General features: G+C 36.1%; 1 protein-coding gene across 2 annotated transcripts; it reads left to right on the top strand.

Moving 5' to 3' along the window:
* The first annotated feature begins 466 nt into the window (after positions 1 to 466).
* wnt4 (wingless-type MMTV integration site family, member 4) lies at positions 467 to 23329 on the top strand. 2 transcript variants are annotated; one of them, XM_073825400.1, is made up of 5 exons: positions 467 to 950; positions 19084 to 19319; positions 19398 to 19529; positions 21688 to 21830; positions 21903 to 23329. In XM_073825400.1, the coding sequence occupies exons 1-5, from the start codon at positions 874 to 876 to the stop codon at positions 22371 to 22373; spliced, it is 1059 nt and encodes a 352-aa protein (XP_073681501.1). In that variant the 5' UTR covers positions 467 to 873; the 3' UTR covers positions 22374 to 23329. The 2 variants fall into 2 exon arrangements, with proteins under 2 accessions (XP_073681501.1, XP_073681500.1); XM_073825399.1 differs by having other exon boundaries at positions 21688 to 23329.
* Positions 23330 to 25185: the final 1856 nt, after the last annotated feature.

A 25185-nucleotide genomic window follows, 5' to 3' on the forward strand; every position in this document is an offset into this window, starting at 1 on the left:
AATGGTCTGTGTAAACTTACTAAATCAGATTTTATGCTCTGTCTTTAAAATGACTTATAAATAACTATATAATTACAACTATATAGATAATGATATGGCATAATAACAGCAATACCTGTAGTCTATTTTTGTACAAAGCTGTCAAAATGCTAGACATCCTATAAATAGCATCCTAACCGCAAAGTACTTGCGTTTGGGGGCACTGAGGCCAGGGAAAATACACCTTGCCAAAAGCATAAGCGGTTATACCTCGAGCACGGCGAATAGTTGCCGCATTGAGTCCCTCCGGAGAACTCTTTAAAAAAAATACTTGGCAGGCAAGAGCAAGAGAAAACATATATGCATGCACTAAACCCGCCTTTATCTGCTTTCTCACACATCAAAACCTCCCCCAAATGACGCGCCGCCCCTACCAAACCCTTCAGGAGTCAGTAAATTCAGCATTCCCTCTCAGACTCAATTCAGAGTGGCATCTACAGAGGTCATCAAACGGAGCTGAACTTCACGTTTAAATGCATGAACTTTACGCACAGGACCGGGACTGTCATTTAGACTCACTTTACTGGCGGGACCGCGAGTGGTTCATCTTGAGCTGATGCTGCGTAAAAGCTGACCGTGGAAACGCGCTCGGAAGAAATCGCATCAGAGGATACCGCTCAGTGAGATTTTGCAGCCACTACATAAACTATATTGAGCACTTGCGCTTGTTTATAGCTTACGAGGAGGAGGCGAGAACTCTTGTTCGGGACAGACCTGCTTCTCATCCAAATGGATGCGCAATAATGGATTAATCGCTTTTTGATGCACGGCGTCCTGCCAAACTCCCCCTGAGGATTTTACACCAGCAACCTTTACCTGAATTATCCTCTCAAGATGTCATCGGAGTATTTGATAAGGTCACTGCTTATGCTCTTTCTAGCACTCTTCTCCGCCAATGCGAGCAACTGGCTGTAAGTGAATATCACTTTCTTCATTCATGTGATGTTTTGACGGCTAGGACTAGTTGTGTTATGACTAAAGTCAGCAAATGTTTAGCATGTCAAACGCAGCCTGTGAACCACAAATTCACCACAAAATCCAAAACTTGTGAATGAGAATATAAACTAAAGCGGGGACATTAGCTAGCCCGCAAAACAGATGTAAACTTTGTCTAAGGCGTCTAATGTAGTCTTTAATAGATAATAAAAATCTCATAGCATGCACTGTATGCACAGCACAAAATATAAGGAAACGAAACCGGTTATTTGGAGACTTTCAGTTCATGTGCCTTTGGCACAGCCGCGCTTGGCGCTGGTTGCGCGCAGCCTGGAGAGCAACGCATGAATATGACAGCACTAACAGCACTTTTTAACTTCTAAATAGAGTTGCTTAAATAAATCACTTATGGTAATTTATAATTACACCCAAAAATAAATCATAAGCGAATTATCTGATTTGGATGTTTACATAGTTAAGAAGCAGAAAGACACGCTTGGTTAAAGCCATATCGAGATGTTTGCATTTCTAGGTGTTTAGAAAATTTTATCTGTGTCCTCGGGGCAGAAACAGCACATCATTTAATCTATCCAGATGCATTTGAGTTTTCGATGGAAGAGTGTTTTTAACTAAAGGCGTGGTGACAGGTTTGGGGCATGTATAGGCACGCTTCACACTTAAGGAAAACCTCCTACCTGTCTACAAAATATGATCATTCTGACAGGAGCTTGTACACTATTCCAACCCCATCTCAGGACAGGTATTAGCAGGTAGCCAAATAGACATTAGACAAGTTTTCTTTAGCAAACAGAAAATGGGAATGCTCCGAGTTAAATGAGCAACACGTGGGCATGAAGCTGAAATGCGGTCTATATGATCAACAAACACTTATTTGTGACCCTGGACAACAAAACCAGTCATAAAAGTCTTTTTTCTGAGAAAATCTGAAAGCTAAATAAATAAGATTTCTATGTATGATTTGTTAGGATAGGACAATATTTGGAATCTGCAAAAAGGGTGCAAAAAATCTAAATATTGAGAAAATCGAATTTAAAGTTCTTAGCAATGCATATTACTAATCAAAAATTAAGTTTTGATATATTTATGCTGGGAAATGTACAAAATATCTATGAAACATGAGTTTTACTTAATATCCTAATGATGGCATAAAAATCTATCATTTGGACCCATACAATGCATTGTTAGCCACTGCTACAAATATACCCGTGCTACTTATGACTGGTTTTGTGGTCCAGGGTCACATTAATAAGTTAAGGAAGACAGTTAATTAGACTTAAATGTCATAAAATTGTGATAAACTTTTGATAGGAACTGTAAGGTTTAGCTTACAAGGAACTGGGAAATGGCAAACTTGCAATATCCATACAACGCTTAGGCATTTTATTAATTGTAATTCTTAAAAGAAAGTAGATAAATATTGTTCAATGTCACCAGCGTAACTGACAATAAATGTGACCCTGAACCACAAAACCAGTCATACGTCACAAGTGTATATTTGCAGCAATAGCCAACAATACATTGTAAGGGTCCAAATTATATTTTTCTTTTATGCCAAAAATCATTAGGATATTAAAAAAAAGATAATGTTTCATGAAGATATTTTGTAAATTCAGCATCATCAATTTATCAAAACTTAGTTTTTGATTAGTAATATGCATTGCTAAGAACTTCATTTGGACAACTTTAGAGATTTTCTTAATATTTTGATTTTTGTTGCACCCTCAGATTCTAGATTTCCAAATAGTTGTATCTCGGGCCAAATATTGTCCTATTCTAACAAACCATACATAAGTGGAAATCTTATTTCTTCAGCTTTTTAGATTATATATAAATCTCAATTTCCTCAGGTAAATCGTCTTCTAAGAAAAAATCTTATTTTAGTTCAAAAGAAATAAACAGTGATTTCGTCACGACTGATCTTAAAAGAGATTTGGATGCAAGGTAAGATTAAGAAAACACACTCTTTATGTTTTGTCTCACTTGTTTAAAAATCAGATAAAAGGTATGACTGAGTAAGCAAACTTTTTTGTTTTGTCTTTTGTTTTGTTGCATATAAGTAGCCTGTGAAGTATTGCACAGCAAATCTTAAAAATAAAATTTTCAATGGTTTTCTGTGGTGGGTTAGGTTCAGCACAAACCTTTGCAGAGATTAAAGCATCAGATCAGATTCTTCTGAGCTTTAAAATCATAATATAGACTTTCAGAATAAAAGTCTTGAGAATAAAGGTTTTGTGGTGATTCAAAAGTTAAGCTGTTCTAATAGTAAGAGTGTGCTTTGAATAACTTTCTCAGATACATTATGGTTTAAAGTCCACTCTTTACTCAACAGCCGTAATTAAATGTTTTGACGTACAGTGGAGAGCTTTTCATTTGTGAGATGTGTGAATGTATTATTCTTGAGCACATCCATCAGCACCTGTATGGAGGGGTTGAGGTACAGGTGCAGGTCACGAGAGCACCTGCACATCTTCAAGCCTCCTTTAACAGCGCTTGCTTGTTCATGCAAATATAAGCTTGCGTTGCTTTCTAATATTTTATGAATAACTATTTGCAGTTGTTTTGGGTTAGAATGCCAGGAATGAATCATTAATTAGAGACTCTAAATAACAGATGGTAAAATGTTTTTTCCTAAATAAACACGGCAAATAGTCACTCTCAATCCTTTTCCTAATGCATTTTGACAAGCAACAACTTTTGCTTTTATCTTCGTTTGGCAAAGTCAGCATACTGTTATTGATCAAAATCCTTTAGCGGAAACCAACATTTCAAATTGTATCCTCCAAACTTTCAGTCTGTTCCAACTTAGTGTGCTATGTATTTTCTAACTCGAACAGTTTCCCTGTTGCATATGTCCTTCTAAAAGAATCTGTAGACTTCTATTGGAAAATCCTGGCTCTATTAATGCATCCAATCTTTAAAGGATGGATTGGGGCATTCAAGGTGAAGAAGAGTTTGTTTAATCATCAGAACAGATTTGGAGAAATTTAATTGCAGTGAATGGGTTCCATCCGAATGAGAGTCCAAACAGCTGATAAAAACATTCAAGGTGAAGAAGAGCTTGTTTATTAATCGGAACAGATTTGGAGAAATTTAATGGCAGTGAATGGGTGCCGTCAGAATGAGAGTTCAAACAGCTGATAAAAACAATCAAGGTGAAGAAGAGTTTGTTTATTAATGGGAACAGATGTAGAGAAATTTAATGGCAGTGAATGGGTGCCGTCAGAATGAGAGTCCAAACAGCTGAGAAAAACATTCAAGGTGAAGAAGAGTTTGTTCATTAATCGGAACAGATTTAGAGAAATTTAATGGCAGTGAATGGGTTCCATCAGAATGAGAGTCCAAACAGCTGATGACAACATTCAAGGTGAAGAAGAGTTTGTTTATTAATCGAACAGATTTAGAGAAATTTAATGGCAGTGAATGGGTGCCGTCAGAATGAGAGTTCAAACAGCTGAGAAAAACATTCAAGGTGAAGAAGAGTTTGTTCATTAATCGGAACAAATTTAGAGAAATTTAATGGCAGTGAATGGGTTCCATCAGAATGAGAGTCCAAACAGCTGATGACAACATTCAAGGTGAAGAAGAGTTTATTAATCGAACAGATTTAGAGAAATTTAATGGCAGTGAATGGGTGCCGTCAGAATGAGAGTCCAAACAGCAGATAAAAACACTCAAGGTGAAGAAGAGTTTGTTTATTAATCGGAACAGATTTGGAGAAATTTAATGGCAGTGAATGGGTGCCATGTGAATGAGAGTCCAAACAGCAGATAAAAACATTCAAGGTGAAGAAGAGTTTGTTCATTAATTGGAACAAATTTAGAGAAATTTAATGCCAGTGAATAGGTGCCATCAGAATGAGAATCCAAACAGCAGATAAAAACATTCAAGGTGAAGAAGAGTTTGTTCATTAATCTGAACAGATTTGGAGAAATGTAATGCCAGTGAATAGGTGCCATCAGAATGAGAGTCCAAACAGCAGATAAAAACACTCAAAGTGAAGAAGAGTTTGTTTATTAATCGGAACAGATTTGGAGAAATTTAATGGCAGTGAATGGGTGCCGTCAGAATGAGAGTTCAAACAGCTGATAAAAACATTCAAGGTGAAGAAGAGTTTGTTCATTAATCGAACAGATTTAGAGAAATTTAATGGCAGTGAATGGGTGCCGTCAGAATGAGAGTCCAAACAGCAGATAAAAACATTCAAGGTGAAGAAGAGTTTGTTTATTAATCGGAACAGATTTGGAGAAATTTAATGGCAGTGAATGGGTGCCATCAGAATGAGAGTCCAAACAGCAGATAAAAACATTCAAGGTGAAGAAGAGTTTGTTCATTAATCGGAACAAATTTAGAGAAATTTAATGCCAGTGAATAGGTGCCATCAGAATGAGAATCCAAACAGCAGATAAAAACATTCAAGGTGAAGAAGAGTTTGTTCATTAATCTGAACAGATTTGGAGAAATGTAATGCCAGTGAATAGGTGCCATCAGAATGAGAGTCCAAACAGCAGATAAAAACACTCAAGGTGAAGAAGAGTTTGTTTATTAATCGGAACAGATTTGGAGAAATTTAATGGCAGTGAATGGGTGCCGTCAGAATGAGAGTTCAAACAGCTGATAAAAACATTCAAGGTGAAGAAGAGTTTGTTCATTAATCGAACAGATTTAGAGAAATTTAATGGCAGTGAATGGGTGCCGTCAGAATGAGAGTTCAAACAGCTGATGACAACATTCAAGGTGAAGAAGAGTTTGTTTATTAATCGAACAGATTTAGAGAAATTTAATGGCAGTGAATGGGTGCCATCAGAATGAGAGTCCAAACAGCAGATAAAAACATTCAAGGTGAAGAAGAGTTTGTTCATTAATCGGAACAGATTTAGAGAAATTTAATGGCAGTGAATGGGTTCCATCAGAATGAGAGTCCAAACAGCAGATAAAAACATTCAAGGTGAAGAAGAGTTTGTTCATTAATCGGAACAGATTTAGAGAAATTTAATGGCAGTGAATGGGTGCCATCAGAATGAGAGTCCAAACAGCAGATAAAAACATTCAAGGTGAAGAAGAGTTTGTTCATTAATCGGAACAGATTTAGAGAAATTTAATGGCAGTGAATGGGTTCCATCAGAATGAGAGTCCAAACAGCAGATAAAAACATTCAAGGTGAAGAAGAGTTTGTTCATTAATCGGAACAGATTTAGAGAAATTTAATGGCAGTGAATGGGTTCCATCAGAATGAGAGTCCAAACAGCTGCCATCAGAATGAGAGTCCAAACAGCTGAAGAAAACATTCAAGGTGAAGAAGAGTTTGTTTATTAATCGGAACAGATTTGGAGACATTTAATGGCAGTGAATGGGTGCCGTCAGAATGAGAGTCCAAAAAGCTGATGACAACATTCAAAGTAAAGAAGAGTTTGTTTATTTATCAGAACAGATTTAGAGAAATTTAATGGCCGTGAATGGGTGCCGTCAGAATGAGAGTCTAAACAGCTGATAAAAACATTAAAGGTAAAAAGTGTGTTTATTAATCGGAACAGATTTGGAGAAATGAGAATCCAAACAGCTGATAAAAATATTGCAATAATCCACAAGTAATCTACGCGACTCCAGTCCATTAATTAATGTCTTGTGAAGTGAAAAGCTGTATGTTTGAAGAAACCAGTTTTTAACTTTAAACTGGCTTTCAGCTCAAATATGAGTTCTCAATACACAATGCTTTTCCAGTGAAAAAGTTGTCTCGTCTGAATCAGAAGAGAAATATGCAAAGATCAAGCACTGTTTACAAGCAAAATCAGTCCAAAAACATTTCTAAACAGTAAATTTTTATGCAAGAAGACAAGTGATGGACTTTTTTTTAACTGGAGAAAGTGTTATTTTGGATTAAATAAATTAAAACATCTTGTTTCTCACAAACATGCACTTGTGGATTATTGTGATGTTTTTATTAGCCGTTTGGACTCTCATTCTGACGGCACCCATTCACTGCAGAGGATCCATTGGCGAGCATGTGATGTAATGCAACATTTCTCCAAATCTGGTGAAAAAACAAACTCATCTACAACTTGGATAGCCTGAGGGTAAATCTTCAGCAAATTTATGAACTATTCCTATTCTAAACTATCCCGTTAAATAACCAACCCACATCCAAAGCCTAAGCAACTTTCACAATTCAACGTTTTTTAACCTTAAATAAATGTCTAGTTTCATGATGCAACAATTTCAGAATTAAAGAAAGAGTTGCACGGTGTCAATACAGATGTTTTTGGAGATAAGGTCACAAAGGGTTCACCAATGCAACAACTCGCTTGCAGTTCCGATTATAAATATAATACAAACCCATGCACAGTTGTATTTGTTTGGGAAGCGATACAATGTTTCTCATTGCATGGGATGGAAAGAACAATGGTTGAGACGTTTGCACAGGACGGTCAATAAATAGTTCACAGCTGATGAGCAACATGAGAAGAGAGAAACCTCTAATGCGAAATACATCCTGGCGCCGAGCGCTGATAACACAAATAACACCAGTGACAACAGGGTAATGAAGCTGTGAAACCTGTTGTCACATACTTTCGCTCACACACCAGCCTATTAAAAGGTTAATTTGATATAAAACAGACAACTCCCATCATTTCCCTCCTCATATAGCCTCATAAAATGTTTAAAGACGGTACAGAAAGACAGGTGACGGGACAAAGAGAATAAAAGAAAGACGAATTTGAGCAATCTGGATTAACGCCCTTTCAGAAACAATGTGTTTCACAAATGCAAACTCAGATTGAAAGGTCCTTCTGAGAAGCCTTATGCACCATTCAGTCAAAGGTTCTTTAAAGAACCATTTCTTGCTTGCCTTTTTATAACCTTATTTGCCACAAAAAACAGATGTTAAAGGTTCTTTATGGAACCATTTAGACAAAAAGGTTCTTCTGTGGCATTGTGAAGCACCTTTATTTTTAAGAGTGTACCTGAGTGTATTTCTCCCAGCTTCTCGTCAATCCGTCTTCACTTTTACAAATCTGCGTTTTGATTGCAGAAGATGTTTAGGATGTTTTTTAGACCTCAGGTGCAGGAATGTCTACAAAATAAATATATAAATACACTGATTTACTTATAGAATTGATGCAAATTATATTTATGTAAATAACTAACAAGCATAGATGATGCTTTGTAGAAGCAGACATTCATATAAGGCAATTAGCAAAGCTAAATTAATCTGTATAGATTAAATAAAGTTTAAATTTAGATGTTCAGACCATACCCACATTTTTTGGGATTGTCCAAAGATTCAAATATTTTGGAAAAATATTAAAAAAGAAATAGATAAGATTCTAGAGATAGAAATGCCTCTAGATCCTGTGGTGTGCTTATTGGGAGCATTGCCTAAAGAAATGTACAATGAAGAACAAGGATTCATATTGCGGATACTGTTACTAATAGCTAAAAAAATGATAACAATACATTGGAAAGAAGAAGGTTCTCCAAGTGTGGCACAGTGGACCCAGAGACTGAAACAGGTCCATACAATGGAAAAAATGACTGCATGTCTTCAGATGAAGATGGAAAAATTTGGGCAAAGATGGAGAAGTGTAACAAACTATTTAGATCTGTAAAGTCTGGTCAACCAAGGTATGGTATAATAGGGATGTAACCTGCTCTAACTTGATGTACATGTTTCCTCAGCAAGACAAAGTATGATGTCATAAATATATATATATTTTTTTTTTTATTATTATTTTTTTATTTATTTTTTTTTATTATTATTATTATTATTATTATTATTATTGATGTTTTAATTTTACTGTATTACTTTATTTTCATTGTAAGAGGTTTGTTTGTTCAAAAATCATAAATAAAAAGTTCAAAAAAAAAAATTTAGATGTTCAGTGCCTTTTTGTACCTCTGTGAAAGTCTGAACTATCTTCATGAAGTACATCTGGTGCATATTTAATCTGTTAGAAGAGATAGAAACAAGCTTAAATAAATATTAGCATTCCAGGAATTTTTTTTTTTTTCTTGGACGTCAAATATGATTAATATGATTGATTGTTTAGTTAATTGCAGTGCTAATCTTTGTCAATAAATGAGATAACACTGCCCTCTAGAGTTAAAGACACCCAGTACATTTGCAGATAAGCATAGAGTAAATGCAACTACTGTAGGACTCTGTCCTGTAGCTCTAGGCAAACACTTATACTCATAACTTTATGGAAACGAGCGAATGATTTTTTGGATGTTCTGTGAACAGTCTGCAAGACTTAGAAATACCAATGAGTCACTGAGTTATTGAGGAAACACAAGCTGTTTATCAGAGAAACACTGTTGTGCAAGAATGACACATCTGTTTCTGAAAACATGTCGCATTTTGTGGTGGTTGTTTGATTCACAATTTGGCTCTTTTTCTGCAGGACATCTTGACTGTGTTTTCAGTGTTGTGAGGGGAATCGAAGTGTGACTGTCATCATTTGCAGACTACTGTGTGAAAATTACAAAATTAATACTTAAAGTGATCTAAATTCATTTATAATCCTAAAAAAGACATTTCAAATAAATGCTGTTCTGCTGTTCTTTTGAACTGTCTAGTCATCAAAAACATCCTAAAAAAGTCATGATTTCCACAAAAATATTAAGAAGCACGGCTGTTTTCAACATTGACGATAATAAGAAATGTTTCTGAGCAGCAAATCAGCATATTAGAATGATTTTTGAAGGATCATGTGACTTTAAAGGCTGGCGTAATGATGCTGAATAAATAATAAATTCTTAGCTTTCACAAGAATAAAGTACGTTTGACAATATATTGACGTAGAAAACAGTTTTTTAAAACTGTAATAATATTTGACAATATTACTGATTTTACTGTATTTTTAATCAAATAAGTTAAAACAATATACAAGGTAAAAATCACCTATATTAAGGGGAGACACACAGGCGAAACCACTGGTTTTTCATGCACCTGCCAAGTTTAAGATTTTGTCCTTTTTCAGTGTTTTTTCAGCCTAGTGGAACGAAAACATCCAGAAGACACTGTTAAGTGTTGCTTTAATAGCACTTTATCTATTTGTGTCAATAGATTTCAATTACAATACAGATTTTTAAAGGCAGTTTTCTCAAAATGAGTTTTTTCTCCTAGACTGAGCCATAAATCTCCACTTCAGTAGCACTTACACACACCAAGCTTTACATTTTTATTCCTGACTATATCCTGAAGGTTTTTTACAGAGGGATTTGTTCATATATAATTTGCTTGATTTTATACATTTTATTTCCCAAAAAACTGTAAAAAATCATTTTCTGCCTGTTCTAAGTATTTTCTGAATTATGGCGTGACAAAATGAGATACCAGAAATTCCCTCTGTAAAAACATTAGACTCTAATATTTCAAAAAAAATGTAATGAAACTGACTTCAACTAGTGTTTCGATTTTTGTACTAGAAATGTATGCAAACTAGTGCATATTTCATTAAACACCTCATTTGCATATTGAAACCTAACATTTTAGAAAACTTGCGATACAAATGCAATTAACAATGTAATCAATCAACTGAGTAAGTAAGGTGATAACTATTAGTTAGTTTTTTTACCCTATTCACCTGCAGTGTCTCGCCTTAATTGCTGAATATTTAAAGGAACACTCCACTTTTTTTTGGAAATAGGCTCATTCTCCAACTCCCACCGAGTTAATAAGTTGATTTTTACCGTTTTGAAATCCATTCAGCCGTTCTCCTGTTCTGGCGATATCACTTTTAGCATAGCTTAGCATAGATTATTGAATCCTATTAGACCAATAGCATTGCGTTCAAAAATGACCAATGAGTTTCGATATTTGTCCTATTTAAAACTTGACTCTTCTGTAGTTATATCGTGTACTAAGACCGGTGGAAATGAAAAGCTTCAATTTTCTAGGCTGATAAGATTAGGAACTACACTCCCATTCCGGCGTAATAGTCAAGGAAGTTTGCTGCCGTAATAAGGCCGAAGCAGGAGCAGTAATACCACGCAGCACATGTGCAAATGCTAAACTAGCTGGGAACTCATTTCTGATAATACTCCGCCTGCTTCGACCATATTACGGCAGCAAACTTCCTTGACTATTACGCCGGAATGGAAGTGTAGTTCCTAATCTTATCAGCCTACAAGCTCGCAGCTTTGCATTTCCACCGTTCTTAGTATACGATATAACTACAGAAGAGTCAAGTTTTAAATACAACAAATATGGAAACTCGTTGCTCATTTTTGAACACGATGCTATTGGTCTATCAGGATTCAATGATCTATGCTAAGCTATGCTAAAAGTGATATCACCAGAACAGGAGAACGGCTGAATGGATTTCAAAACGGTAAAAATCAACTTATTAACTCGGGGGGAGTTGGAGAATGAGCCCATTTCCAAAAAAAGTGGAGTGTTCCTTTAAGATAATTACACTCTTAAGAATAAAAGTGCGTCACGATGCCATAGAAGAACCATGGCTCCATAAAGAGCCTTTAACATCTGAAGAACCTTTCTGTGTTACAAAAAGTTCTTAAGATAAGAAAGAGATGGTTCTTTAAAGAACTGAATGGTTCTTTGTGGGACCAAATATGGTTCTTCTATGGCATCGCGTAAAGCTCTTTTGTTTTTTAAGAGTGTAGTAACCTAAATTTTGCTTCTCTTTAAGACAATAAAAGAGGTGCTTGAGCATGCAAAACTCACCAGCTCAGTGCCTTACGGGTTGCTGGGGTGTTTGCAGAGGTTGCTGGCATGTTATGTCATTACTACGGTCCCTCTGGGTGGTTGCATACTTAATGCAATTCCTCATGTGTCCTGTGAAAATCAAATCTGATTGATTACATTAGGAAAATTCTCAACAGCTTAATATATCATTCATGCCAGTGCCACAAACGGTGCAGGACGAGTTTCCCACAAAGTTTTTGGAAAAGCGTGAGCAATGCCATAGTCATGTGTTATAGTAAGAGAAATAGTGTTTCTTTTCAAAACAAACTCCTTGGTAATGCTGAGGGACATTAAATGTCTTTAAATGGAGGTGTTTAATAATAAATTGAAATATGTGGGTGAAATACGAATCACTAAAATGCATCAGTTCCTTTAAACGCTTCGGATTTATTTCAGACAAACAGCGTTTATTACACAGACATGAGCGTCCTGTGACGCACAGCCGACAAGTATGTAAATACCAAATATTTTGGTAAACACCATGAAATTGTGGCCCTTGGACGCCACAGCACGCATGTTTACTTGCTGTCGGTAGCCGATTTACCACAGCAAGACAGGAAATGTCAACGTCCATCATTTAAATATTAAAGTCCCAAAAAAGATGCTGGGAAGAAGTAAAGCCTTATAGCTGCAGTATATATTATATATGTGACCCTAAACCACAAATGCAAGTCATAAGGGTCTATTTTTTGAAATTGAGATTTATACATTATCTGAAATAAATAAGCTTTCCATTGATGTATGGTTTGTTAGGAAAAGACAATATTTGGCCTGAGACAACTATTTGAAAATCTGGATTCTGAGGGTGTAAAGAAAAGAAAATCTAAATATTGAGAAAATCGCCTTTAAAGTTGTCCAAATGAAGTTCTTAGCAATGCATAATACTAATCAAAAATTAAGTTTTGATATATTTATGGTAGAAAACGTACAAAATATCTTCATGGAAGATGATCTTAATATCCTATTGATTTTTGGCATAAAAGAAAAATTGATAATTTTGCCCCATACAATGTATTTTTGGCTATTGCTACAAATATACTCTACCTGTACTTGTGATCCAGGGTCATGTATATCATTCAAAACTTTTTTTTTTTTTATCCACCTCTTCTTTGAAAGAAATTAACACTTTTATTCCACAAGGATACATTAAACTGACCAAAATGACAAATAAATGCTGTTCTTTTGAACTTTCTATTTATCAAAGAATCAAATGTTATCAAGGTTTCCATACAAATATAGCGCTGCATAACTGTTTTCATGATTATTAATGAGAAATGTTTCTTGAGCAGCAAATTTGCATATTAGAATGATTTCTGAAAAATTATGTGACTTTAAAGACTGGAGTAATGATGCTGAAAATTCAGCTTTGCGTCACCGAAATAAATTACATTTTCAAATATATTCAAATAGAAAATAGCTATTTTAAATTGTAATAATATTTTACAATATTGCTGTAAGCATAAAAGGCTTGGTAGTGTGTTATCTAACTTTAGGTATGTTTATACGTTGATGGCAGTAAAACCAGGAAAACCAGGAAAAACGTACAAAGATAAATGAAGAAAAAACAAAGAATTTTGAGTTTAATTTAATTTTGCCTAAAATGCTAAAAAATATGAATTATTTAAAGTTAAATTTGTTAAAATTGCTTTAAAGTAGCTATCATAAACAACATTTTTCACAGAATGTGAAGCACCAGACAAGAAATAAATAATTTTATTATAAATAAATAACGTTATATAAAATCTAAATATAAATGTAAATTGTGAATATATAGAAGTAAATCAAAATATTTATTTATAAATATAAATCTTAATGTAAATCATGAATATGTAGAAGTAAATCTGAATATATAAAAATAAACTGCAATATGTAGATATAAGTCTGTAGATATATTCGGACTCACTGTATAACTATATATGCATATTACTTAGCAAAATTTAAGTTTAGATATATTTACGGTAGGAAATTTACAAAATATCTTCATGGAACATGATCTTAAATATCCTAATGATTTTTGGCATAAAAGAAAAATAGATCATTTAAGTCTTAGGTAACCCGTGCTACCTAAGACTGGTTTTGTGATCCAGGGTCACATATATCATTCCAAACTTTTGGATTTTGGATCTTCTTTGGAAGAAATTAATACTTTTATTCAGCAAGGACACATTAAATTGACCAAAAATTATGAGTAAATGCTGTTCTTTGATTTCAAAGATTCCTGAAATCAAATGTTATCAAGGTTTCCACAAAAATATCTGTTGTTCATGCTTGTTAATAATTAGAAATGTTTCTTGAGCAGCATCTTTGTATATTAGAATGATTTCTGAAGGATCATGTGACTTTAAAGACTGGAGTCACCAAAATAAATAACATTTTCAAATATATTCAAATAGAAAATAGCTATTTTGAATTGTAATAATATTTCACAATATTACTGCTTTTGCTGTATTTTTCAGAAGTAAGCATAAGAGGCTTGGGTAGTGTGTTATGTAACTTTAATTATGTTTATACTTTGACAGCAGTAAGAGTTGAGCGGATATACAGTCAGGCGTGTGTACATGTTGGCGCTCTCTTATTCTCCCTCCAAACTCTTTCATACGGCATGGTTGCGTGCTAAAGCGCTTGGCTAAGCCATCTGGAGCCAACAGCGCTCGAAGGCCAGGGCGATGTAATTCAACACAAACATGACACAAAAGGAAGAAGGCACCGTGCTCCAGGTGGAATGCTCCCGCAAAAACCTCCCAGAAAGCGCAGAGGAAGGCATCTCCCATTCTTTCGCAAAATCCCACAGTCTGCTCGCCTTGTTTTCCCAAACTTAGCGAGTACGTAGAAGAGAAGGCTAGAGAACTAGAACCGGGAAGCAATGAAAACAAGATTCTCTCAAGGTCTCAGACAATCTTTTTCCCAGACAACTGAGCAGAGGGCCGTTCTTCAGGTGTTTGTCTGTCAAAATCCCGAGCTCGATACGAGCGCCGGGTCTTATGAGAGCATCTGGCACTGATATATTATATTCCAGCGCTTATCCCGCCAGAACGAACGGGCCTCCGCTGCCATTTGGCTGCCAGATTCATTATCAAGTCAGGATCACAGAGCTAATTTACTGGTGAAACAAACAAAAGCTGTAAACACGCATGCAAGAACATGCAATCGTCAACAGATGCTATAAAAAAAAAAGTCAAACACCCTCTGAGCACAATGCATGTGCATCTGGCCACTGATGTCATGCTTCATCTTCTGGCCCAACAGGAGTGCGTTATCAAAGCTCAAGAGAGCAGAGATGACGGTCCCGTGGACAAGGAGGTGTTTGTTTCTTATCTGCCCCAGTCGTGGCCCTCCAAATCAGCTCTTGTCAACAGTAGAGAGGGGTGGGATGCGCCACTGCCAGCTGCAGGGATTGAGACATGCCGTTTTTAACTCGTTAAGATGAGCCCTTGAAACCAAACAGACACTACGCTCTTAAAAATAAAGCTTCCTTATTCACTTCAAACCCCAATGAGTTGGAAGAACTCAAAAAAAAAATTATAAAATAAAAACTTACTGGTAATTTACTCACTCCATGTCATCCAAGATGTTCATGTCTTTCTTTCTTCAGTTGAAAGAAATTAAGGGTTTTGAGGAAAACATTCCAGGATTTTTCTCCACATAGTGGACTTCAATGGGAGCCAACTGGTTAAAGGTTCTTCACAGCGATGCCATAGAAGAACCATTCAGTCAAAGGTTCTTTAAAGAACCATTTCTTTCTTACCTTCTTATAATCTGAAGAACCTTCTTTCGCCACAGAGAACCTTTTGTGAAACAGAAAGGTTCTTCAGATGTTAAAGGTTCTTTACGGACGGAACCATTTAGACAAAAAAGGTTCTTCTATGGCATCGTGAAGTAGAGTGTAGACAAGACCCTTATTCCTCAACTGGGATCGTGGGATCGATTTCTCTTTCGATTGAAGAAAGACAAACATGAACATCTCGAATGACATGGGGGTGAAGTACATTATCAGGAAAGTTTTATTCTGGAAGAGAACTTCTCCTTTAACTGGTTTTATTCAACTCTTAAAAATAAAGGTGCTTCACGATGACATAGAAGATCCTTTTTTGTCAAAAATTGTTCCACAAAGAACCTGTAACATCTAAAGAACTTTTCTGTTTCATATAAGATTCTTTGTGGTGGAAAAATGTATAAAAATCTAAGAGAGAGTTGGTTCCTTAAAGAACTTTTGACTGAACGGCTCTTCTATGGCATCGCTTTGAAGAACCTTTTAAAGCACCTTTATTTTTAAGAGTGTAATATTGCTACATCAACCTAAATACATTCATCTATACCAACGAAACTAGATTTTATGGGTTAAATAACTCTTTAAAGGTAACAATTGCATGTCATCACTAACAGAAACCCCTAAAAATCCCAATTTAACAGAATATTAAACACTACAACACCTAGTGATGATTTTTCTCAAAATGATTGATTCATCTTTTATGCAAAAAAATCATTAGGATATTAAATAAAGATCATTTTCCATGAAGATATGTAAATATGTGACCCTGGACCACAAAACCAGTCTTAAGTAGCACGGGTATGTTTGTAGCAATAGCCAAAAATACATTGTAAGGGTCAAAATTATCGATTTTTCTTTTATGCCAAAAATCATTAGGATATTAAATAAAGATCATGTTCCATGAAGATATTTTGTAAATTTTCTACCATAAATATATAAAAACTTGATTTTTTATTAGTAATATGCATTGCTAAGAACTTCATTTGGACAACTTTTGGCGATTTTCTCAATATTTCAAATTTTTTGCACCCTGAGATTCCAGGTTTTCAAATAGTTGTATCTCAGACAAACAATATATCAGTGGAAAGCTTATTTACTCAGCTTTCAGATAATGCAAGAATCTCAATTTCGACAAATTTACACTTATGACTGGTTTTGTGGTCCAGGGTCACATATATCAAAACTTAATTTTGATTAGTAATATGCATTGCTAAGAACTTCATTTGGACAACTTGATGAGATGATTTTCTCAATATTTAGATTTTTTTGCATCAATGGAAAGCTTATTTATTCAGCTTTCAGATAGTGTATAAATCTTAATTAAAAAAAATTGACCATTATGATTGGTTTTGTGGTCCAGAGTCACATATAATCAGTTATTGAGTTCATATAACTTTTTTCTATTAAGTACAATGAGCTTTTTATAATATTTGAGTGAAATTGACTTATTTTATAAATTAATTTCACCTCTGAGGAACCTTTCATGGAATCGTTCCATTTTCACAGAATGTTCTTTGTTCTTTTGAGAACCGTTCAATGAGTGGTTCTTTGGGGAACAAAAAATAGCCCTTCCATTGCATCTCTCCAAAAACCCCCTTTTGAAACAGACTTTTAGAAGTGTGTAAATACTCGTGTTTACATGATGAGCATTTTGTGAGTCAGATCCGACTCGTGCTGATTACAATCTGAATCAATAAACCTCAAGATCTTGCATCTTAATTGAGTATTTACAGCAGCGCACCTTCAAAGCCATTCTCAAAACTTCCATCCGCAGTACACTCGGGCGCGTTACATTACTCAGCACCACACTAAAAGACCTTCGGAAACAAATAACGCAAAACAAACCCATCCGTGAGCGCCCTTGCAAACATCACCTGCACGCAACTCTCCAAATGCATCTGCGCAGACTTTAAACACTCGAGACTTTGATCTCCACCAGTTCTTGATGATAATGAGACCAAGCTTGGTGTGCACGGATGAAAACCTGTGCAATAGGACTATTTTTATAAGGTGCCTTAAAGCGTTGGAGCTCAGCAGACCCTTTAAAGCGATGGTGTTGCCCCGACCCCTTGGCCCGGGAGGTGATGGGTGAAGATAGTCTCTATCCGTCTCTCTCAACATCACCCTTACCTCATCTTCCCAGCACAGCTTTCCAAGAACGTCAAAGGAGGGCAACACTGTTTAGATGAAGTCAATGAAAAACCTATGTTGGGTCAACAAAATAGTGGAACAATGCATGGGTCAGTGTTATTGTTAACAGTCACTATAACAACAACTAAATGAAACCATTTAACCAAAAATAAATAAATAAATAAAAAACAAGCATAATTTGGGAAAAAAATACACTACACTAAAATACAAAACCAGCAAAGATGTCAAAAGATAAATGAAGAAAAAACAATGAAATTTGAGTTTAATTTAATTTTAGCCTAAAATACAAAACTATTAATTATTTAAAATTAAATTTGTTTAAATTGCTTAATGCAATAGGTATCATAAACAACATTTTTTTTTACAGAATATGAAGTGCCAAACAAGAAATAAATAGTTTTATTAGAAAAAAATAGTGTTATATAAAATCTAAATATATAATTGTAAATTGTGAATATATAGAAGTAAATCTGTAGCTGTAATTCTGAATATATAAATATACACTGCAATATGTAGATCTAAGTCAGAAGATATATTAAGACTTACTATATAACTATATATTCTGATTTACATTTATATATTCAGATTTCTAAAAATATATTCTGACTTCTATAAATTCATATTTTACATTTGTAAATTTAGATTTATAAGAAACATTACTTTTATATATTTTACATAATTATTTTTTGTTTGGTGCTTCATTGAATAAATATAATAAAATAAATGTAGAAGTAATAACAAATATAAATATAATAAATAATAGTATAATATATACTAGCATTTACTATATATATTTTATAATAAAAATAAATATTATTATAATATATTATAATATACAATTATTATATTATTTATATATATAAATATATATCTTTGTAATTTATATTAAAATAATAAATGCTGTAAATATAAATGTTTATTATTAGTTCATGATACCTAATGTTTTAACTAATGTTAGGAAATCTATTATAAAGTATTGCAATCTAAATATACTTAAAACTAAAACTACACTGAAAATAAACCAAACCAAAACTCAAGTGAAAAGTAATGAAAAATTACCTGAAATAATAAATATTGTACATTTCCTACCGTCAATAAAAAACATAATTTTTGATTAGCAATATGCATTGCCAAGAAATTCATTTGGACAACTTTAGAGGTGATTTTCTCAATATTTTGTTTTGTTTGCAGATTTTCAAATATTTGTATCTCGGCCAAATATTGTCCTATCCTAACAAACAAAAAAAACGTATTTATTCAGCTTTCAGATGATGTATAACTCTCAATTAAAAAAAAATTTGACCCTTATTATGATTGATTTTGTGGTTCAGGGTCTAAAAATAAACTTTTTTTTCTTCCAGCTCCAAAAACATCCAGCGTCTAGATTTTAAAAACGTTTGTATTATTGACAGTCTGTGAACATTTATTGATTACAATTGATTGTTTTGTCTTTTGTCTTCAGATACCTGGCAAAGCTGTCATCGGTAGGAAGCATCTCGGATGAAGAAACCTGTGAGAAGCTCCGAGGACTGATCCAAAGGCAGGTTCAGATCTGCAAGCGTAATGTGGAGGTGATGGACGCGGTCCGCAGGGGCGCTCAGCTCGCCATCGACGAGTGCCAGTTTCAGTTCCGCAACCGACGCTGGAACTGCTCAACGCTAGAAAGTGTTCCTGTGTTTGGCAAAGTGGTCACACAAGGTAAGTAATCTCATATTTAAATAGACATGAAGCCTGCTTAATGCATGGATGCTTGAAGGTGACTTATTTGTGTCACAGGTACACGGGAAGCTGCATTTGTGTACGCTATATCTGCTGCGAGCGTTGCCTTTGCAGTGACCAGAGCCTGCAGTAGCGGGGAGCTGGACAAGTGTGGCTGCGACCGCAATGTGCATGGTGTCAGTCCAGAAGGTATGTGTGCTTAGTATGAATAATAATTATGATGACTAATTAAAGGGTTAGTTTACCCAAAAATGAACCAAAAGCCCATTATTTACTCACCCTCCAGGCATCCTAGATGTATATGACTTCTTCCTTTCGGACGAATCCAATCAGAGTTATATTAAAAATTATACTGGCATTTCCAAGATTTAGAAATGCATGGGCGGGTGTTTCTCTTCATCAGTTCATCATTCTCTTCAAAACAAGTCCAATTAAGTGCATCCATCCATAATAAAAAAGTGCCTCACACGGCTCCAGGGTGTGAATAAAGGCCTCCTGTAGCGAAATTAATCCAATTTTAAGAAAAATATCCACTTTCATATTATTAAGTAAAAGTAAATAACAGGCAAAAATACAGGTCTTCTCATGGATATCTAATTAATTTACTAACACGTGTCTAAAACTAAACTAAACAGAAACGGTTTAGAAAATGTTATACATTTTAAAGTTAAATTATTTTATCTAATGCACTTTGAGAGTTCCAAACAAAACAAGAGCTCCAACCCATGTTCTTAACTAAGAAAACTTAAGTCAGAAAAAGTCAGTGAATTGACTTTTACTTGAACTTTAAAGAGAACTCAACCCTCTTTTTATTTGGGTTATACTCTCAGTCTAATTTACATTCACACTGGTGTTTTAGGAAGCCAAACAAATTAGAATAGAATACTAATAACAACAATGACAGTAATAGCCATATATTAACAATTGCACTGCAAAATAAATGAAAATGAATATTTCATAGGTATACTATTTTTGTATTATAATACTTTTTTGCAATTTTTTTATTTTATTTTGGACCACAGTAACGTTACCCATTTAAACCACTAGCTGTCAGCGATTCATTCTGCACTTGTAAGCTTTTATTTTGACGGAAACGGCAGAAGAGTTTTTATTTTGACGGAAAACTCCAGCTTCAGTGAAAACAGGCTTACAAAAAACGAGTCTCACTACAAATATAGAGGAAATGCTGTAATCATCTGCCGTAAAAATAAAGCATAACTGTGGCCATTGCGTTCCTAAACGCAAGCTAAACTCACAGCACATGCAATAAACGAGTTTACTGCATTCATTCACTGTGAACGGAGCCATTCTGAGGCGTGGAAAACACCGGATCACGAGCTGATCGATTTCATTTTGAAATGTGCTGCGAAAACAGACTTGATGACGAGATTAAACCATACTGTGCTTTCGGTTTTAGTTTGTTTGACAGATACTGTATCTTTGTAGCCTAGAAATCTAGACGCACCCTAGCGGCAGCAAAAAATATTTTGCAGCCAGGTGGGTCTAGACACTCTCAATAGACCTTCTAGCTGCAAAAATCCAAATTGGGTCAGGCCAATCACAACGCGTATAGAGTAGGCGGGGCGGGCTTAACATATGACGACAGAGTTGCGACGGCTGCTGCCACTTGAAAAATAAAGAATGGCGGCTGCAGCTGTCGAACAGCGGTCTTTCGAATAGGCTTTGGCCGCGACTCTGGAGGACTTGGAGTTAAGTTTTTCTTTAAGAAACGAGCAAAGAACGGCACTTAAGTCATTTTTAAAAAAGGAAGATGTGTTTGGAGTTTTGCCGACTGGATACGGAAAAAGCTTAATATACCAATTAGCTCCGCTGGTGGGAAAACGCATGGGACTCAGCCACAACCCGCTTGTGATTGTTGTTTCACCATTGATAGCGCTTATAGAGGACCAGTTAAAGGAGGCTACAAAATTTGGACTTAAGGCCATGCAACTTGGCAAAGGCGACCAGGGGGACATTCGAAGCGGCCGATGTCAGTTGCTATACGGGAGTCTGATTGGTTGAAGCGCTATCCTATTGCGTGCATAGGGATTTTGAAAGACAACCGTTTATCCCGCTCCTCGGAGTAAGCCGCGTCTATGGAGAGTTTCCAGACTAAACATCTTGATGTAAGTCTGGCTCGCCAGGCTAGTATCTTTGTATAATAGCGCAAAACACAACTTGCTGACCTTTTATGTTAGAATAAGAAGTTTAAATATATTTTAAGTATTGACCACGATATTGATAATACCGTTACATCTCTAATAAATAATGATCTGATGTCACTAACCTGTAAAAATGGCCAATTCAGTACCTTGGACTCCATGCTTGACTGTCTTTATCTCAACAGGTTTCCAGTGGTCAGGATGCTCTGATAACATTGCATATGGAGTTGCCTTTTCCCAGTCCTTTGTGGACATCAGAGAACGAAGTAAAGGACAGTCCTCCAACAGAGCCCTAATGAACCTTCACAACAATGAGGCAGGGAGAAAGGTAAGGCACTTAAACATCATGCTGGAAGATTTCAACATTACAAATTGTAAACCTTTCTTTATCTATCCCAAGGCAATTCTAAACAACATGCGAGTGGAATGTAAATGCCACGGCGTGTCGGGCTCCTGCGAGGTGAAAACCTGCTGGAAAGCAATGCCGCCGTTCCGCAAAGTGGGCAACGTCATCAAGGAAAAATTTGACGGTGCAACAGAAGTGGAGTTGCGCAAAGTGGGCACCACCAAGGTCCTGGTTCCTCGGAACTCGCAGTTCAAGCCGCACACAGATGAAGATCTGGTGTACCTGGACCCGAGCCCAGACTTCTGCGAACACGACCCCAGAACTCCGGGCATACTGGGAACCGCGGGTCGCTTTTGCAACAAGACCTCGAAGGCCATCGACGGCTGCGAGCTCATGTGCTGCGGTCGCGGATTCCACATGGAGGAGGTGGAGGTGGTCGACCGCTGCAGCTGCAAGTTCCACTGGTGCTGCTACGTCAAGTGCAAACAGTGCCGCAAGATGGTCGAGATGCACACGTGTCGGTGATCCCGATCGCAGAACTTGCCCTCAAACGCTTCCCTACATGCCCAGGGAAACTAGACCAATTCCCAAGCATTTCATGCGACAATAGAGGAACATGTCATACATGAGACTTTAAAATATAGGGGCGAATATAGCCGAGGTCCCAATTGAGAGTATTTTTCTCTCTCCTCGTTCTGTTTTTAATTGTGGTTGCTCTCTTATTTTTTTATATATAAATATATATATATATATATATATATGTATATGTATATGTATATATATATCTATTTTAACTTATTGCAATCGAATAGAGAGTGAATTTTTAATGTGACGCGCACCAGAGGAGTGCCATCGGGATCGGGGCACATGAAAATGGAGAAAGGTCAACGCCTTTTCATCGTTAATGCTGCTTTAGGGTTTCATCTTCGGACGTCAGACTAACTGAGACACTACGTGCTGAGACGCAGTCCAGGTGTACATGTACTTTCCATACTCGTGGCCATTCGTTCCTGTGATGCTGCTTGAAATTCAAGAATCACTCATTGATAGCGTACAGCGAGGCCTGCTTTGCTAGGGATGCGACTCCGAACAAGAGCAAGCTGTTCAAAAGGAGTCATTAGTTAACTAGCTGGTGCTGAGCTGTAACCGTGCATCTGGCGCGAAACTGACAAACATAAATTGTTTACCCGCTCGGGGTGCTTGGACCATGGATTCTGTGCGCGATGATTCTAGCACTTTTCCTCTCCAGACGCACATACCACAAATAAACAAATCCCCCAGCATTCCCCGCTCCATTAGTCAGACCGAGTGACTGATTTATTTATGTACGATACCGTAACTCCAAGCTTTTCTATAGTAAAACTTGCTATCCAGTATGCTTTTTAAAAGAAACATAGGTTTGTAAAGACTTATACACTGAAGAGGACTATATTTCATATGAATGTATGTTAAATTGAAATATATGCCGTGTCAAAGACTTACATGCTTGTGATTGTGCTCATTGGGTCAAATGCTCTTTGCAAATGGTGATTCATCAAAGTATCCCATTCATAGTTAACCAACTTAGTTAACCAAAAAGACTACGCTGAACAACATTAACCCAACTTGGTGGCCAAATCTGGTCTTTGGTTTGATGCTCTTGTTTAATGGGTTTTCAAAAGGATAACAGTCTTCATTTTGTAAAGTTTGGTTTTGCAGCTGTCAATGTTAAAGAAATATCTTTGGTTCAATACAAGTTAAGCTCAATTGATAGCACTTGGGGCATCATGTTGATTCCCACAAATATCCATTTGGACTTATCACTCATTAAAATAATAATAAATATAAATATATACAGTCAAGCCCAAAATTATTCATACCCCTGGCAAATTCTGACTTAAAGTTACTTACTATTCAACCAGCAAGTTTTTTTGACCGGAAATGACACAGGCTTCTCCCAAAAGATAATAACACGATATACAAGAGCCATCATTGTGGGAAAAAAAAATTTCTCAGCTTTTATTTACATTTGAACAAAAAGTGGCATGTCCAAAATTATTCATACCCTTTGCAAACTGTCACAGTCTATGGGAAAATCCTAAGTTCTGTACCATTCCAAATAGACCAAGCTGTTCTAAAGCATCCTAATTACCCTGATTCATTGGGAACAGCTGTTTTAATCAACTCAACAGGTGAAAATTTTATAAATTAAAAGCAGCAAAAATCTGGGTAACTTGCAATGAATATCAATCTGAGTTAATCCCGGGTGTTACAATTCTCAGTGTTTCAGTTAGCCTGGCAAGCCAGACCCACATAAATGTAGGGTCTGGGCACTCTCCATAGACAGGGCTCAACCGGAGGGGTGGGATAAACCGTTGTCTTTCAAACTCCTCGCCACGCAATAGGATAGCGCTACAACCAATCAGAGACTTAGTCGGTCGGGTGACGTAGTCAGAGCGACGAAGATTTTTAACAAAAATCAGTGCACTGTGCAGTCTGTCAGCTAAATAATAGACATAGATGGGCACTAAACCTTTAAAAGTAAACAAAAACATGCACAGACAAATCCAAATTACACCCTGCGGCTCGTGACGATACATTGATGTCCTAAGACACGAAACGATCGGTTTTTGCAAGAAAATGAACAGTATTTATATAATTTTCTTTTTAACTTTGATACACACCCACGTCCATCTGTCATGAGCACGAGTTTAGCATATCTATGATTCGACTGGTCACATGTGAACGCGCTTTGATGTAGTATACGCAAACACCAAAAGGGGAAATATGTAAAAAAAAAAAAAAAAGTCCAGGATGAGTTTGCGCAAGCAAACGTAATCTTTTTCAGCTTTAAATGGGTTTGAACAACCAGGACAAGCGCAAGTAATTACCATTTTGAATAGCCGCTATATCCACAATCTCTTGTGCTGTGTAAACAATGAGTGTCGTATACACGCCACAGATCGCTTCCGGTGTTTGCGTATTCTGCACCACAGCGCGTTCAGATGTAACGAGCTCCTGCTCAGGACACATGGACGTGGCTGTGTATCAAAAGTAAAAAAATATATATAAATACTGTTCAGTTTTCCACGCTTAATTCACGGAACCAAGAATTCATGTCTGACTGAACTTATGGTCGCAGGTCAGACGTCATCATGTTAAGCCCGCCCACCGACTCGTGATTGGCCCGGTACATCTTGGATTTTTCGGAAATTTAAGTGAATTGAGAGTAACTAGACTGACCTTAGAAGCAAATGTAATTTGCTGCCGCTAGGGGCGCGTCTAGATTCTAGGCTATGTTTCAGTAGTATATCCACAAGACTTCTATGATATGTGTTATCACCATTTGAGTGTGAAA

Source organism: Garra rufa, chromosome 20 (genome assembly GCF_049309525.1).
Source record: "Garra rufa chromosome 20, GarRuf1.0, whole genome shotgun sequence".
Classification (NCBI taxonomy): domain Eukaryota; kingdom Metazoa; phylum Chordata; class Actinopteri; order Cypriniformes; family Cyprinidae; genus Garra; species Garra rufa.